The 18,724-nt window shown below is 34.8% G+C and overlaps 1 protein-coding gene across 1 annotated transcript in view; it reads left to right on the plus strand.

Annotated features, from left to right (window-relative positions):
• Nucleotides 1–18,724, plus strand: part of E(Pc) (Enhancer of Polycomb) — a 45,206-nt gene that overhangs the window by 1,518 nt on the left and 24,964 nt on the right. The window contains exons 4-7 of the mRNA XM_069847389.1: nucleotides 1,291–1,431; nucleotides 8,719–8,975; nucleotides 10,450–10,588; nucleotides 13,489–13,779. Coding sequence (XP_069703490.1) covers nucleotides 1,291–1,431; nucleotides 8,719–8,975; nucleotides 10,450–10,588; nucleotides 13,489–13,779 — 828 coding nt within the window. The remainder of the gene's footprint in view (nucleotides 1–1,290; nucleotides 1,432–8,718; nucleotides 8,976–10,449; nucleotides 10,589–13,488; nucleotides 13,780–18,724) is intronic.

Consider the following 18,724-nt stretch of genomic DNA (forward strand, 5'->3'; position numbering starts at 1 on the left):
GAACGTTTCTTCTTAGTATTGTCGTAGCATGTAAAATGAATCTAAAAGTAAACTTCTTTAATTCATACTTTATTTGAGAAACAGAGTTACATTATAACACAAGATCGCCTTCAAATGCCCATTGTCAGTACAATGAGAAAGCTGATGAATTGTAGGCCATATAATGAAGAAATGATTCGTTCTATGTATGTAATTTTTATTTTGATATAACGAAGTAGGCTCCAGAAAAAAAAATACGAGGCCATTGTTGCTTAAGGGAATACATCACTCTTTCTCAGTGAGCACAAATTGACTGACTTTATATTTTATGGTGATTGGAAACTGAAATGTCTCTCTGCGTTTAAGTTTGTATGATAATGTTGTAACACAAGTCTTTAAATACAGTCATCCTTTGTTACAAATTCAGTTACAAACGAGAGTTTACTTTTTAATTGAGCATTGGATATCTGAGTTCTGTGTCTTATTCACAGCACATCAAAGATTCCTGTTTCTGGATAAGTGGACTATACAAAAAATACTAGTCATTTTTTCTCCAGTAGTGTCAAAATTTTACTCTGCTAGCCAGTGTTTTCTTTTATCAGCGGTGATAACAAATTACACCTTAGATTTTTTTCCATCTCAGAATATAATTCTTGACATTGCGAGAGTATAAATTACTATTGTTCTCGTTAACTTACACATAAAATAAATACAAACTATTATAATTTTTACTGCAAAGTACATGGCATAACTCTCCACAGATACACATCATGCCACCGAAGTGGTATGCAACATGAAAATGGATCACAGCCCTCCCATCTATCCGCAATATGCGGAAAAGACCAACTTCAAGGAAATATTTTATGAAGCAAGTAAACATGAAAATGCCTGAAGTTAGCACTGATGCTGTGTGTGACACCATAAAGACAAATAAAGTACTATTTATTTTGATGATTTAATGCTATTTAATTTCTCTAACATTGAAGTTAAAGAAAAAAGCTGAATAGTTTTACTCTGACTGACTCCTCTGTTGAAAGAAAGAAACTGAGTGACAATTTTTTTTTACTGCTTTTTATTTGATTTTGTTTATCCTTAACTCAGTGAGCTGTTTTCACAATATGAATCCTTATTCAATCCTAAGGTGAGATTTGTGGTGAATCAAATTACTTTGTTGTAGGTTTTATGGGTAGTTAGATTTTTCCAATTATTGTGCTGCTATTCAATTACTAAACAGTATTACCTCTATCTTGAAAAGTCTCTTTGGTTTGAAAAACGTTAAATAACGAAGGCCTATTTGCTTATTATTTGTAGTTCGAAGAGATGATGGATCGACTGGAAAAGGGCAGTGGGCAGATGGTGGTCACCCTACAGGAAGCCAAATCTCTTCTGAAGGAGGACGACGACCTGATCATTGCTGTATATGACTACTGGCTCAACAAGAGGCTCAAAACTGTGAGTTGTTTGATTATGATTATAGACTTAATTGACAGTAGTTAAAAGTAACAATGCAAACTTTTCTGGACCAAAAAATAATATGACATTTCTACATCTACTATGAAAAAGATGAACATAAGTGCAGCAAATTGCAAGAGAATTAAAAACGAGGCTAATAAAACGAAAAGGACACGGTAGAGTATCCACCGGCCACAGCCACAACACATTAAAATTTTTACTGCATTATGTATATGGAATTATCACTGCATTAACACATTGATTAATTCACAAAACACATGCTTAACAAACTAAATGTAATTATGAAGAATGAAGGCAAGAGTCGTCTGCCATCATGTTCCACTAGATGTGTCTCGATACGTACGCCAAGGCGAGCAACATTTGTAAACAAAATGATAGTAAACGTGAGGAATGTCATTACAGGTGTGTAGTATTATGTGACAGGTTAGGTTAGGTTAGATTAGGTGTGTAATATTAAGAGGTTAGATTAGATTAGGTGTGTAGTATTATCTGAGGTATTAGCAATACTGAAAACACCGTCACAATCAGGCAATATGGCCATATTTTTCATTCACCCGTGACACATTTGGTATATAAGTAAAGTACGTATTTGGGGCAGGTTGGATGGGCATACAGCTGTCCCAGTGGCCACATCCAATTTCCACTACTCCATACTATAAATTCTATGCATTTTCAAAGTATTTTAACAATTTTCTCTAGTGCCAGGGACATAAGTAACCTTCACTGGTTAAGTTCAACATGAAACTGTGATTTTGAAATTATTTTTCCTATGGGTACTGTACTGGTTTTATGCATATTTAAACAAACCGAGAAAAATGGCATCCTACAAACTCTTAAACTAGGATGAAATACTGTTTAGAACAAAAGATGATTCTATAAACTGAATCTATAAATGTTTCAGGGTGATACTCTAAATATAAAGATTTTATTATTAACAATGTTAGTTTCAATTTTCTGAATTGTAATTTTGTCTCTTGCTATCTTACAGTCATGTATGATTAGGTCTAAAATTTATATGCAAGACGCATATTCATCTAACATTCTGAAATATGTTATCCTCAGTTACCATACTTCTGAATTCAACATGCGTGTTTGTGTCTTGACTGAGGACAATGAATTTTTGGCACAAAGGATTCTAAAAGAAGTTTCCAGTAGATGAGGATGAAAGTTGTTGGTCCCGTGTAGTAGGTTTATTGCTTATAAAAGATCCCTTTGTTTACGAATAAATTTTAAGAAAGGCAAATTTCTTGTCCAGGCTTACCATTACTTCATTCTCAACTCTTTCTAATAATTGTAATAATAATAATATTTATTGTCATCCACATCTATACCAGTTATGGTGTACCATCACATTTCTTTATATGGGTTACATCATAACTTTCTATTACATTTGCTTAGAATTAATATGAAATCCCAACAGTTTGTTTAACTAATAACTCCACTAATCCTAATCTTAACTTCAAGCAGTCCATTTCTCCTTACTGATTTTAAATATCCACTATTTATTACTTCTCCTCCTAGATCACACTCCACTCACGTTCCTTCTTACATTCTATTCCTGCTAACATAATTTAGCCTATGTATTATAATTATGGTCTTCCTACTTTAGCCTTTTACATTTTATACATTTCAAATCATTGCAAGACTACTATTTTAATACACTATATTCTATTGATATTACTCTTTTTAACTGTATCCTATCTGAAATCACCGTACTAACATTTTCATAGCTATTCCTATTTAACACTTATCACTTCACACAGTTTTACTCCTTGGAATTCTCTTCTTTCTAATACAGATCACTTTAACAATTTTGCTAAATCTTTACATGAGTTTCAAATTCACTTTAGCATTATCATTCATTCCTTAACCTCAGCAACTTCATAATAAAGTATCTAAAATTTGCAACTACGCTCACTCATATTATCTTTCAGAACTTCCTTACATCATTTTCTAAAATTTACTTGTTTGCCATAAACTTCTACTGATATCTCCATTAATAACTAGATACTATTTTAAATTTCCCATGATTAATTTCAGTCCTCTATCTTTCTAACTGATCTCTATTTCCAAGTTCTCCTAAACACACTTTCATTATACTAAATACGATTTGTCATCACTACATCACCAAGCTATAGTATTACAATATTTATGTCAATTTTGTGTGTCATTTTCCTTTCTCACACATTTTTATTATTGATGCTGCTCATGCACCAACTTCTTAGATTGTAACTTTTTTGGTCTTTATTTCTACTCATCAGTAATAAAATACTGTCGTTTGGTGGTGAAAGCATGATTTCTTCTCCCCTCCTTCTTGTTGAATCCTGACGTCTTCTCTGAAAGCTATCTACACATTCCCTTGATCTCCCATAAAGCTCACTTGTTTCCACTTCTTGTTCTCTGCTTCCTGCTGACTTATGTGGGCTCTTTGACTAAATGTTGCTGCGTTGTCTTATTCAGTCGACTTCTCCACTTGGCTCAACAGATTCCTAACTAAGTTCTGCTCTGTCATCGCATTTGTGCATCAGGTGTATGATCTAAGATCTTGTCCATACTTCATTCTACTGATTTGATAATTCCTCACCTTCATGAACCAACTCGTCTATAATCTCTTCCAGATATATTCAGTATTCAATCTAATAGAGGACGAAATATGCAAAGAATTATTCTTCTCTCTCGGATTCCTGGCATTTCTGTGAATTGAATTTCGTCTGACAATATTCTAAGTCATACAGGTTTCCATTTATCTTTATTTTGTCCTTCATTAAGATCGCAAATTGACCTCTCGATCCCACCTGTTTCAGAAACAGTAGTGACATCTTTCTCTTATTCCTTGTTTTCCCACTGTAGTCCTACTCAAAATTTTAATTCGTATCTCTCAGCATATTCAAGTGATTCAAGATAAATATTTTGTCCTCATACCTGTAAATTTCACTAGTATCTGATGATTTCTCCCTCTTTCTAGTCTGAAGGCTTCTTCATTCTGATCATTGATCAGGTTTAGGCAAAAAATCTCATTACAAAGATGTTTCTATTTCATTTTCACGTCTGTCTTCCTCCATTCCAAAAATAATTAAGTTTTTCTTCCTCTGCTGGAATTCTAATTTTTTTTATCTTGTTCTGTAGTTGGTTGTTCTCTAAGTTTCTTTATGTTCTCGATATTGTTCACAATTTCTTGCTTTAGTCCGGATATTTTACTGCTCAGTTCATTGAAGTTCTGTTTATTTTCCTCCATCATTGTCTTGAATCCCTACATCTCCTCACAGATTGATAATAAAAGTGAAGTATCTTTTCCATTTGTCTCCCCTGGGTTTAACTCAACACCTCCAATTATCAGTAATATTGTCAGTACTATTTCTGTTGCCCGAAGTAGTTGATCATAGTTAAAGGGGCTCTAATTTTCAAACATTTCGCCCCTTTGTGTCCTATTCTTGCTCAGTATACACAGAATTTAACCCCCATCTTGCTTTCACTTTCTTCATACTCAAAATTAACTTAGTGTCTATTGTGGGCCTTGAAACACACTATTCTACACTATGGGTCAATTTCTAAAACACGGACGAAATCGTGGTTCCAAACCTCAGCTTTTAAACCGTGATCGAGGTCTGAATCCTTATGCGATTTCTAAAACAAAGTCGAGACGCGGCTTGAGAAGAAACAGAGGTTCGTGGGTTTTATATATGACAACGCAGCTTAGAATCGATTTTTATCCCTGTAAACAGTCGATATTAGAAATAAATGAACATCGGGATTAATATTTTTATTGAATTGCAGTAAATCACGTTCTTTTGTTCTAAGTTAAGGTATTGTTATATTTAGGGAATATACGTGCGTTTAAAATACTAGCATTACTTAATATTTAATAGGGAATGGATTTTTAGGTACCAGAATGATATTACCCGTTTATGTTGTAGTTTATCGTTTGTTCATAACTACTACCAACATTAATTAACTGAAAACACAGTTCTAAGGTATTAATAACCTAAATATTAACTGGATTAAAATTTCAATTGAAACTAAAATGTAGTATGGTTCTGTTTTCACATATAATAGGCTAGTACTACGTGGAAAGCCCCAGTAGCATAAAACTTAAAATAAGAAGACAAAATCACGTTTGCTTCATATTCTTGTAGGCCCACAACATTTTCGAGTATTAAATGAAATGTCCAAAACTACTGTAAAGACTAAGAATTAAGATATATCGTCCTATATGCATAAAAATATAATTAATATAAAAGATTATATCTTACTTCCCTGAAAGCAACAAGAAGGTGTAAAAAATTGTCAAACCATCGCCTCTTGCATTTTGTTGCAGATTATTTAGCATTCTTGCTAAATGTTGCGTTGATTTCTTCGAAAATCGAAATATTCACCTGAAATTATCGTCGTTATATAGTTACAAAGGATTATTCCTGTCTCTCATCACTCTAATCCGAAGATTTAATACTCGTAGACACAAATTTTCCTTTGACAATAATCATTGAGCTGATCTACTACCTCCATCTTGTATACATGAAGCCTTAGTTTTAAACCTGCCTCAGCCGTGGTCTCTGCTTCAGACCATGGTTTCAAGCCGTGGCTCAGAAAAATGAAAGAGACCTCGTTTTATAAATCCAAACGCTGTTTAAAGCCATGGTCGTGGTCTAGACCTCGTTTTAGAAATCGACCCTATATGTTCCACTCATACTCGGAGCTATAAAACCTTACATTGCTGTGTCATCATTTAGACTCAGTTAAACGTCTTTCTTTGCTGTTGATTGATGACTGACTCTTCCTAATAAGTAGATGTTGCTGTGGTGGAAAAAAGAAGAAACATGTCGATTTATAATCTCACTAACCCAAGAGTCATCTATGTGTAGCATTCCTGCTGATGTGCTCCCCTCCTTTGTATGCAGAAGATGCCCACAGCATCAGATGAGTCTATTGTGTCGTACCACTCCTTTACTTAGGTATGTTTGTTGAAGTTAAAATTACCACTTTCTTTGTAGATATCTTGACTCAGCTATGTAGTGTCATCTGCCTATTCAACCATGATTCAAATATATTTTGCAAAAATGTTCTCCTCCTAGAAGAAAAAATACTTGTAATAATGTTTCCTCTTTTAAAAACACAGTTTTATTCTGCAAGTGCCTTTGTAGGCCTACCATTTGTGTAATGTGTGAGTGCTGGTAAAGAATTTGACTTGCTTCTTGTTACCTGTTTCTGGCCTAAGCCAACTACATGAAATCTGTGGCATCAAAACATGCACAGGACTGTGATATTACAGCATCTGCAATACTCGGTACTTAGTACCGTGCGAATTTTCGCTCTGTTCCTACGTTTACTACCAGCAGATGCCAGAGACATCTAGATTCAGATGTTAAGAAAGTACCAATATGTGGTCAGGTAAAGGGTTGTCATTGTAATTTTGCTAAAACATTGTGTTAGTGTGTTAGGATCTTTTACATGCTGTAAATTAAGTAACTTTGGACTCACAGCTTTACCGTAAGAAAAATATTCCACTGTGAGAGACAGATATGGAAGTTCGACCATGGGAAATGTCAGATTGACTTATATATTGGATTTATAAAATAAAATAAAACCATCTGCCCTTCAATAAGGGTGACCACAAGGATACAAAAAACAAATACATATATAGAAGTTTACAATGTTGTTGTTGTTTAGTCAACTGTTCGAAGACAGATATGGACCCCACAAGTGACACCAACAAGGTACCACTCATGAGGCAATTAGGCCAGGAGATAATGGGGTATGGTGGCCAGTTCCTTTCCTCCTCCATTGCATTCATCGCCGATTAGCTACATGTTACACTAATCAGACTTCTGATGCATAAAAACAATTGTTCTTCCTCCTGACACATACCAACAAGTGAGATGTACTGCCTGATAATATTATATATATATATGATAGACACACACACACACACACACACACACACACATCAGTCAGAACTCAGAGATGAGTTTACAGTGAAACAATGAAAATACATACAATAGATTTTAAAAGAAAATTAAAGTGAAGGTGATATATTACTTGAAATAGAGTCTGCCTCGGTAACGTAGTTGGTGTAGTGCTCTGTTCTCGAGATTGCGGTTTCGATCCCAGCCCAGGTTGATGGCATGTAAGTGTGCTTAAATGCTACAGGCTCATGTCAGTAGATTTACTGGCATGTAAAAGAACTCCTGCGGGACAAAATTCCTGCACACCGGTGACGCTGATATAACCTCTGCAGTTGCGAGCATCATTAAATAGACAATATATATACTTGAAATAGAGATGAAATTGCAAAATTTGAATTGAGTCCTTTAGAATTTCTCTAAGAATTTTCTCAACATTGTAAAATGTGAATTCCTTTGATTTTAAAAGGTTATTGGTGGATTTGGAGATGATACTACTCCAAAAAGAAGTCCGCGTACTGACAAACGATTAGCCATGATGATATACTGCTTACTAAAATAAGAAATGCAAGATTCATAGATCAGTCTCTGTTCAACATCAGTAAGTTTTGGCTGTTGTGCATCTCTTTCAAACCTGATAGTCGTGTCTAGTATTGTTCCTGTGTTGTTTTTTCTATCAATGACAACAATATCTGCTCGTCTTATTGAATCGTCTTCCGAGATATAATGTACTTCTTCATGGATGTGTAATCCCTGATGTCTTACGATACCAGCAAGCATTGTCCTAATGTTTCAATCTTGTCACAACCTGGGTGACGGCAACGGATTGTGTTGAATGCTCTACCTGGGACTTACCGTACTGCAGTAAGGTTGCATGACATCTTCACCGCATAGCGGCAGAAAATTGATTGGCCTGATACCTCTCATGTTATAATTACAGTAATTGTAATTGCGTATTTGTACTGGATATATTAGTCACTAACTTTTGTGCATATTTGAATATTTCTTTTCACATAAATATAGGCCTACAAGCTCCAGTGAATAGAAAAACTTGAGCTTATCCTGAGACAAACTACAGTCTTTGTACTTTGAAATCTACTACTTGCTAAACTTGAAGGGTGCTATTCATAGACATTTTGCTAGATCGCGCTACGAGCGTGCTAAACTAGCCCCGGCTATTGACTGGTTACTTGTACAGGATTCATATCATATCGCTAACACTGGTTTATGAATACGGCCCGAACTATTTAAATATTTTCAAATTATTTTATAACCTTATTAATCAAATTCTTACCTGTACTTAGTTTCAATATAGTATCAAATTGCGTAGTTTACTATGTGCTTTGCTGATGGCTGTGTCATTTTTCAGCAACATCCTCTGATTCCCACTGTGAAGACGGAGCATCGGTTAGGGTCTGCTGCCAACAACCCTTACCTTGCTTTCCGTCGTCGCACTGAGAAGATGCAGACTCGTAAGAATCGTAAGAATGACGAGACATCTTACGAGAAAATGTTGAAGCTGCGGCGGGACCTGAGTAGGGCTGTTACGCTCTTGGAACTTGTGAAGCGCAGAGAGAAGACCAAGCGTGAACACCTCCATCTCACCATAGAAATCTATGAGAAGAGGTGAGGATGTAAGGTTTCAGTAGAACAAATGAACTTTGGAATTAGAAATTTAAGTATAGTGAGAGAAATAATAAGCATCATAATTTCTCATTTAAATATACAATATACAATTGAGTGACACTTTTACTGTCTGCAGTTGTACTATCAGCTTCTCACAAGATAGTTGCAAAGAATATCTTCAACAGTAAATCATCGCTACCACTAATTCTTATTACATTGGAAATAAGAATACAATATTTAACTGTATTTAAGACCATCCTACACGAAGTGTTATATGCAATGAGATGGCAACTAATATATTGTATACTAGCCGTACCCGTGCGCTCCGCTGCACCCGTCAGAAATAAATATATAGTAATTACATAATTAAAATAGGACATTTGATCCAAGGAACATTCGTGTTTGATAGAAGGATAAATCGTTTATTATGTTACTTAATTTAAATTCTATTAAAAAATTAAAATGCGATCATTTTGATCCAGAAATGACTCATTTGGTCATAAAAATTATTTTAGGAAATACAGGAAACGAATGTACAGAATAGCCTATGAAGTTTTCTGTGCATAAGAAGCTATTTTAATCTTACCTGTCCTCGATTCACTCAGAAGTTACTGGAATAACATTATAGCATTGTGACCATCTAGAGAAACTACACTTTCCAATGGTGAATTAATAATTAATTATACAAATCTGTTAATTTAGCTTCCCATATTACTTCATACAAACACAGAAACATTCTCTGTAGGCTATGTTTCATAGCTTTCGATTGTTGTTGTCCAAGGCCCCTTATAGACGAAGTCATCTGTTTTTCATTTCATTACACTACCTTAGATGGCGTTGTTATTGTAATTTTGAAACTCATTTATCTCATTAAATGTCAGTCCTATCAAAATTTTGCATGGAATAGAACGTATCGGAAATTATTTTTAAAGAAACTTTTTTATGTAATATTTTACATGAAAAATTAATAATAAGGGAGATATTTCGATTTATTTAATTCAAGCCCCCTTATAACCCCCCTTTTAAATAAAATATTTTGAATGCCGTAATAGCCTAAATTCTAAGTTACAACGAACTTAATTTATATTCCAATTTTCATATAAATCGGTTCAGCCATTATCGCGTGAAAAGGTAACAAACATCCAGACAGACAAACAGACATGCAAACAAAAATGTCAAAAAAGCGATTTTCGGTTTCAGGGCGGTTAATTATATATGTTAAGACCAATTATTTTTGGAAAATCGGAAATTACCAGAAAAATTTCGGCTACAGATTTATTATTAGTATAGATTATAACGAAACTGGAATAACATTGATTTGGGAACATATTTATATCACAGCATAAAGTGTCGTCCATAGTGTGTTGTCCTGTTTTGAAAGAGACTTTCCTGTTTTAACATGTCATACTTGGTAGTAAATTAAACTATCAAGTTAGTGGAGAATAAAGTGAGAGTATTGTGCTTTGTGTTGCAGGTACCAGGCAGGAGATTTCAGTGGCCAGATGTTGGCAGAAGTGTCTGCGTTAAAGACACCACGTCCAGCATTTGCACCTATTTTCACCAACCAATTCGGAATTAACCACCAGAATTGGGTGAATAAAGTGTCTAGCAAGGTACGGTATCCGAGTTATCAATTACAACAAATGAGAGCTATAGAATTATTACGTTTTGTAAGTGAAAAAAGTGCCTATGATTTTATATTGTACATGTATGTGTGTATTTTACAGCTTGGCATTTAAAATGAAGACAGGTTGTAAAATTAACACAAAACAAATTATTTCAGTTTAAAATTAAAGAGTTCTTGAATAGTATCGTATAGTCGGACCATTGGATCTGTGCCCCCGTAAGATATGTGAACTGAATCCTAATTCCTTCTCAGCCTGGATAATTCATTTCTTTCCCTGCATCCCTATATCTCTCCTTTCTATCTCTCTCCCTTTCTCTCCCCCACTATTCACGATTTTGAGCCTTCTTGTGGGACAGTTTATTTGCACTTGCAGTCCAGTGTTGTCAACTCAACATGAATACTGTAGCATGGAGTGGTGAAAGAAATATTAAGCAAGTATGTAATAGCATTTTGCGATTAAGAGAAACAAACAGGTCAATATCTGTTTCCTATAAATCAGGCAACGAAAAGAGCAACTGATATCACAGATGAGGCTTATTTTATTTAAATTGATTATGTATTAAAATTACTTACTTAACTAATACTAATAATACAACATTTTATGTAATTTATATAGACAGGTCAGAACTCCTAATAAAGAAAATCAGGAGAGAGGGAGTCTGTGCAGGAGATGAAAAGCTAGAATCACCAGAGAAGAACAGACCAAGGGAACTTTTAATTATTGTAGATGATATGAACTGATGTATTTTAAGAAGAAAGATACAAACATTTTATACCGTTCAGAAATAAGTTTCAACATTGAAGAAATTACTGAAGCTTGTGAGAGAAGCAGTAATTTCCAAGGTTGGAGAGAAAAACTACGGAAAGTGATTCGAGACATGGGATTTAGGTTTAAAAAATGTAGAAATACAAGATGTATTTTGATCGAAAGAAATAATATTGTAGCATGGAGGACCAGTTATTTATGACACCATTTGACAAAAGTTTGGCAACATCCCTATTCGGCAAGGTTGTGGCCTGCTTGTGGTGGGAGGAAAGCGGGTGGAATGGAGTGAGTACAGGCGTTAACTATTCCAAGAACGACGACAGCGCTGAAGGGGCACAGATCCGATGGTCCGATACTTCCCTTGTATTTTGAAGATTGTTATTCTTTCACTTTGGCATTCCAAATAGTCTTAGTTCTTAGTCCTATTAGGTTGGCCCATTTTGTGCATCATGCACAGGGATTAAACAGGGAATCCAAAGACAAGTATACACCCGCATGCTTTGATTGGTTTATTCCCCTTTCAATCTTAAATCTTAATTCACAGCATTTCTCTATATCCAATTCCAGACATTGTGATATGTGAGGAAATTTCTTCTTTATTTGTACATCACCTACACATGTGATCATCATTGATAGCTATGATTTGTAGATATCTTTGCAGATGAGACTGACCTTTGAGTATACCTTTCATTGTATTCATATTCCATCTGCTTAGAGATAAATTTTGTCTGTCTTTTAGCTGGTGCTTCATTTCAGACCTCTTGTACTTTCTTAAAAAAAATTAATGCTCTCAGTACAGTATTTGTAGAAAGAGGGAAAGTTGAATAAAACTTTTGGCATTAGAATTAACCTATTTATCGTCTGTGACAGTATGTCTATGGAATGGATTTTATAACTCCTTGTTGCAGGAGAATGGAGAGGTTACTGCTGGAGATGTACAGTATATGCAATACAAAAAATTTGTGAAAAAAATGGAAAAATTTATGAATAGAGACATCCTAAAACTAAATAAAATACATCAAAGTTGATAAATAAAAGTACTGCATTGCACATGCATGACACATAGATTTTCATTTTTCACAGCTGAGCGCCATGCTTTCCACATGATAAAACATGAAATACAAATCCATTTTCGTACATATTTTGAATGTCTCATTGTCGAAAACAAAATACTAGAATTTCGTGACTAATGAATGTTTGACTCAATGATATTCGTAAAAAATATTGCATTTAGTGCAAAAAATGACAAAATTCGCAAAAATGGGAAAGATGAGCAAAATTAGCGACAAATCGCAGTCGTAAAACATTTCTACAGAACGAGATTCATTCATACTTATAAATATTTTAACTCTGACGCATTTAGCAGAAATTTGTGAGAAAATCATTCGAAAAAATCGGGTGTCCCTTTTTATGAATCATGATGAAAATGCCAAGATAAATTAGTTAGAAGAGGAAGGACTTATATAAAAATATTTTTCCTGTATGTCATTAGTTAGGTCTTCATTGAAACACCATTTCACTTTTAAGCTTATTGGGTCAATTCATTTTATGACATGAATAGGCATAACTCGCTTGTTTTTGTAGTTGGGTATTTCAGCTGTTCACAAAACAGTTGAAAAACTTTCCTAACTTCTACATTCTGAATTTTGTGGTGAAGGTTCATTATAACTTGATATGAATGTTAATATTTTCCTTCTCCATGCATCAAATTTAAAGAAAGTTTTCAAAAAGTCAATTTCAAGATTTTGAAGGAAATATGTTTTTAGCATTCTTGGTACTGAGAAAGTGGCTTTTGGCATGTCATTCATTTTGTCCTATGTTGTACTGCCATTTGTTATATATTATTTGATCTTCCTTTGTTAAGCTTAATTTTATATATGAAAGTTGTTATGAAATATACTGCTTTTCCCCCCCCCCTATTTTTCTTTCATACATTTTTTTCATTCTGTTCTTTTTTCCTTTCCGCTTAATTTTTTATTTCTCCATTTATTCCATTTATCTTTAATACATTTTTCTTTTTTATCTTTTTCTTTTTAACAAACAAAAGGAGACTACAGTTACATGTTTGAGATTTAAATAGTTCAGTATATGTATGATATATGATATTGTTATGCTTTCAGGACGAGGTAGTTCCTAGGAAGGAAAAACGTCAATACAAAAAGCGGAAACACAAAACTGGGGCAGGTGCTGTGGGAGTGGGTCATGGCCATCACCATACAGGGCGAGGCTCTGCCAGTGCAGGTTCTGAACTCATGGGTTACAACTGTGCACCAGGTGGGGAGTGTATAAGCTCAGAGGATGAGGGGGATGTCACATTGGCTGGACAGTCTCCTCAGTCCGAAGAAGAGGAGCCAGATCCCAGTGAGGGACCCTTTACCTTCAGGAGAAAAAAGTACTGTAACTATCACGCGGTCAGTACACACACATATCTGTTGATGTTAAGTAGACCCTAACTTTTGGTCTGTAAAGAAAACAAAAGTCTTTTCATTGTGTTTTGAAAATTTTATATAAGTTTTTATGTTTAAAGTATTGTGTTAAGGTATCATATCTTCAAACAAGTTATTCCATACTTCTATAAAGCAGTGAAAACACTTGGATGTTAGTATTTTTGAAGTTCTGAAGATTTTGAATCAACGAAATACATAGATAGTAGTTCTGTGAAAGAAAAGAGATTGCAGGCTAAAAGTATGTGGAGTACAACAATGCCACATTGAGGCAGAATGGAATAATTCTCATGAATAATGTCGTCTACTAGCAATACAGTGGAGCCTCGAGGCATCGTTCCAGTTATCGTCGTTTTACTGCCTTTTTCGTCCACTTTTCTTTGTCCCGAAAATAGTCCCATATAAATAACGTTATTTTTTTCCGGTTCCATCGTTCCTCGAACTATCGTTTTATCGCATCGATTGTTGCGAAATCACAGTCCTGACACCATATTTCGCAGGTGCTCGTGTAAAGGGGGTTAAGTCAAATTGCAAGGTATGTAAACTTCTCTCCTTTGGTACTGAACAAAACCCCTTTGTCACAAACTATGGAGCACTGTAACTGCATCATAGATGGAAGAATGACTTAACACCTTTAACACAAGAGAAAAGTAATTATGGATAGTTCAAATCTGTACTTATTCCAGTTTAGCCAAATCAACTTAACCCCCTTTACACGAGCACCCGCGATTTTCCCGCATGGATAGTTTTCTTTTACTTCGAAAGGGCGAACTTTTTGCTCTCCATTATTATCTTTGAAGCAAGAGGATACAGAAGATTGCGATCCGGAGACTGTATCAAATTTCGCGGAGAAACGTAAAATGTATTACATCGCCATGATATGTGTCGTGATTTGTCACCTTAGTGCAGTGCACGAATTCTCCATATGCGTTTGGTATAGTCTGCTAATTTGGAAATTCTGTGCTATGAAGACATACTAGATTCTGAAAAGAAATGCAATTTTATAGTAACTTATTGATTAATTATGTTTTTCCACACAAAAACGATGTGGAGGTGTATAAACACTTGATACAGTATTATCATGGAATATATTACGCACTCGTCTTACCTAACGAGATTTGTCGTCTTAATGCTGGGAATTGTTTACAGTCATCTGTACTACAGCACAGACGCTGATCTCCACAGTGGCAAGTGTTTCTGTACATTGCTTATGTTTAGTACATGTTTATATGCTTAGAAACGTACAGGAGAATTATCTTTGTAGGGTTAATAAAGAGCTAGACAAGTTCCGACATTATTTTTATGCGCATATTATAGGCCTAATTTGTGACACAGATTCTAGTTGCATGTAATGCAACAGTATGGGCTAATGGAAGTCCGCCTATTTGGGAATGGATTTATGGTAACACATATCTGCATTCTGAACATATCATGAATCTGGGTTCATGATTTTCTCATACTTCATTTCTGTCTAAATTATGCATCGGTTAATTGGGTATTCCCAGTTAAATTATCTAGAGAACAGTGGAATATATTCATAACTCTGTTGCGTCTATTATATGCCTAAATACGGTTATTTTTATGTTTCCTGGTATTATCGTTTTCCTGTATTTATCGTTTTTATTCCTCGTTCCCCCAAAAAACGATTAATCGAGGTTTCACTGTAGTTAGATGACATGTTCTTGATTGCAGTGTAGCAAAACTTATCATACCAGACCACCTGAGTTAAATGCAAACTAACAATCAGTTCATGTTTATGTCTGCTACTGTTGAGTTATATCCAGACCAGGAGCACCTACAGCTTTTTATCCCAGTAGGGGCAAAACACTACCTCAGTGCCCAAGGCATTAATTTCTAAGAGTAACATTCTGTCCTAATCTTCACGATAGGTGTAACGAAATCAGCGCACATGAGAAAGTAAGTTAAAAAAAAATCTACTTGATATATTAAAATGTAAATAAAGTCTCTCCCCACTCTGTGGGTGCGCCTAATGCAGACTCCAAGTACCTAATACTGAATATACTGGTGACAACATTAAGGCATTGGACAAAATTTGAATCTTGAGCCACTATGTGGCACTACAATGTTGGTTTCAGTTTAATCATTTCAGAGACTGAAAATCAGTGTAGTCTGGTAGTAGTTGATTTCTGCGTCTGAGTTGGGAATGTTTGTAATGTAGAATTTATTGCAATTGATGTTAGGATGATAGGTGACATTAAATTTAGATGTGGGGTTAGGATTTTACCTTGAATGTTAATAAATTTACATCACTGACAACTAACTTCTTTTGCTCTCTTTGTACGGAGGAAGAGCCTAAAGTGTAGCACTGCAGTCTCGAATGGACTTGTTGTGCCTTACCACACCTTTATTTAGGAATGTTCGTTGAAGTCTGAACTGCCGCTCTTTCGGTCCCTGCACAGCAACAAGACGTCATGTCCCTTGGCATACGGAGGGAGCGTAGCAATGAGTTCAATGACCTCTCTGCAACTGACATACACCTAACGTTCAGTATCAAGACTGAAATCCATTGTCTGCTCAAATGTGACACCAATAAGACATCACACATGTGACAACTAAGCCAGGAGATAATGTGGTAGGGTGGCCAGTTCCTTTCCCCCTCCATTGCATACATCACTAACTAGTAACATACTACACTAATCAGATTTCAGATGTATTCAAACAATTATTCTTCTTGTGACTCATTTGTCAAATGAGATATACTCTCTGATAATAGATGTAGTGTACATACAAATTTGTATCAGCGAGAACTTCAATTATATCTGTTGATTCAGCCATGTAAACTTGAAATTCCAGTGTAATCCTGCTAGAGTGTCTTCTCCCTAGGAAAGTATAGTATACTTCCTCAGACATATGCTGTCTATATGCCAGTTTCAGTATTACCATCATACCCTGATACTGCTTTGTTTAATGCTGTTGTAATGATGATAATGAATATTAAAATGGAATGTGATTGTGGAATGATGGAGGAAAATTGGAGAACCATGAGAAAAACTCGCAAGAACCATGGCTTTTTCCACCATAAATACGATGTCACCATCACTGAGTTTCGAATTTTTGTCCACAACCATCATAAGCCAGTGCTCTGCCAATTGAGCTACCAAGCCAGCAATGACACCTGACTTTATTTACTTTACTTATCATTTAAAAATTTATATGGTCGTTACAAATCCTTTGCTATAGAGGCTATGTTCGGACCTGCAAATTTCTTCTTCTTCTTCATTAGCTCCTTATGCCGCTAAGCGTCAGGGCACCTCATTTTGTCCATTTCAACCACTCCTCTCGATCTTGGCTCATTCTCTTCATCTCCATCTTAGTTTTCCCGTACATCATTCAACTTTTTCTATTCTGTCCTCCCATGTGTTTCTCGGCCACCCTCTCCTTACTTTACCCTCCACCTGCACTTCCATCACTTGCTTCGCTTTCCTGTCCTCACTCATTATATTCACATGTCCAGACCACTTCAACTGATGCTCCTCTACCAGCTCACAAATTGCATTTTTTTTTGTTTTACCTCTTCTCATATTCTCTCATTGTGTATCCTGTCTCTTCTACTTTTTCCCATTATTCTTCTCAGATATTTCATAAACTCGAACCTGCAAACCTGAGATTTAATGTTAGCCAGGTCGCCATTTAGGACAACTGGTTTAGTTAGTCAAGGAATTATTGACCATTATAAATTTTATGAGAATTATTTGGCTGTCGCAGAAATGCACAAAGTTTTCTAATCTAAATTCTATAGATATCCAAATATTGCTATTTCATTAGCCAGACACATCTTCACAAGGCAATTGTACGTCTTCATTGACTTTCTTCTGGAAAACATTATTACTGAAACAACAGAATGGCTTAAAATTTATACTTAGTTAATCATGTTCTCAAGCGAATTAATATTTCAAGCCTGAAGATAATGCTCAGTGGTTTTTGACTGACTCTACAGAAATAGTTAATGTATATTATTTTATTATTTTTTTTTATATAATTTCCATTTTCTTTATAACACTGAACTACACTTACTGAAATCTGGCTTTCATTATTTTTCAGACTGCTTTCAGAACTTCCTTTTACTCTTGATTATTCACAAAATTCCTTCTACGAGTAGATTATGTGTTTCGTAATATTATGTGATTTTTTATATTTCTTCCAAATTCTGTGTAATTTTTCGGTTAATTCTTGTTGACCATTTTTTAGTGCAGTTTCCTGTCACCCATTTTCATACATGGGACTTCATTATGCACTGGCAATCATGCCTCATACATTGATCTCTTAGCCACTTAGCATTAAGGAAAAGATGCAACAGTCTGCATATACCAACTGTTGGAGATAGGCAGGCAAACTTCTTTGGCATGACAAACATTATGTTCAAACACCATTATTAATTTTGATTTTTAAACTACAAACACATGCACGCACATTCATATACAGATATTCATTCATAGTGTTCTGCCCAAGGACAGGTTCTTAATTTTCTGCAATAATTGTATTATTTATAGGTAAAGTATTTAATCAAATAATTACGCATCCTCACTATATTATTGCATAGGATATTGTTTAGAAACATAACATACTCGTACCGGTATTAATTTGATAGAAAATACTGTATTTTCCATACAATGAAATAACAGAGATGTGTGACATGAAGAATGAAATTGGTAAAGTAGAAAAGTTGATAAAATGTTATCAGATTTTTATTGGATATAATCTTGAATGCACGTCTATCTTCATCGTCAGGTTCTAATAATTTAGTAAAAATATTGGTCTTTTAGATTAAAAATAGGGCAATATTTGGAAACTTTGAAATTATTTTGTCAGTTGTCATAATTAATAAAGTGTATGTAAAGTTGTGATCATCACAAAGCTTTTAAGGCACGTCTTATTTTTTGTATTTTTTTCG

The sequence above is a fragment of the Periplaneta americana genome, chromosome 15 (assembly GCF_040183065.1).
Source record: "Periplaneta americana isolate PAMFEO1 chromosome 15, P.americana_PAMFEO1_priV1, whole genome shotgun sequence".
NCBI lineage: Eukaryota > Metazoa > Arthropoda > Insecta > Blattodea > Blattidae > Periplaneta > Periplaneta americana.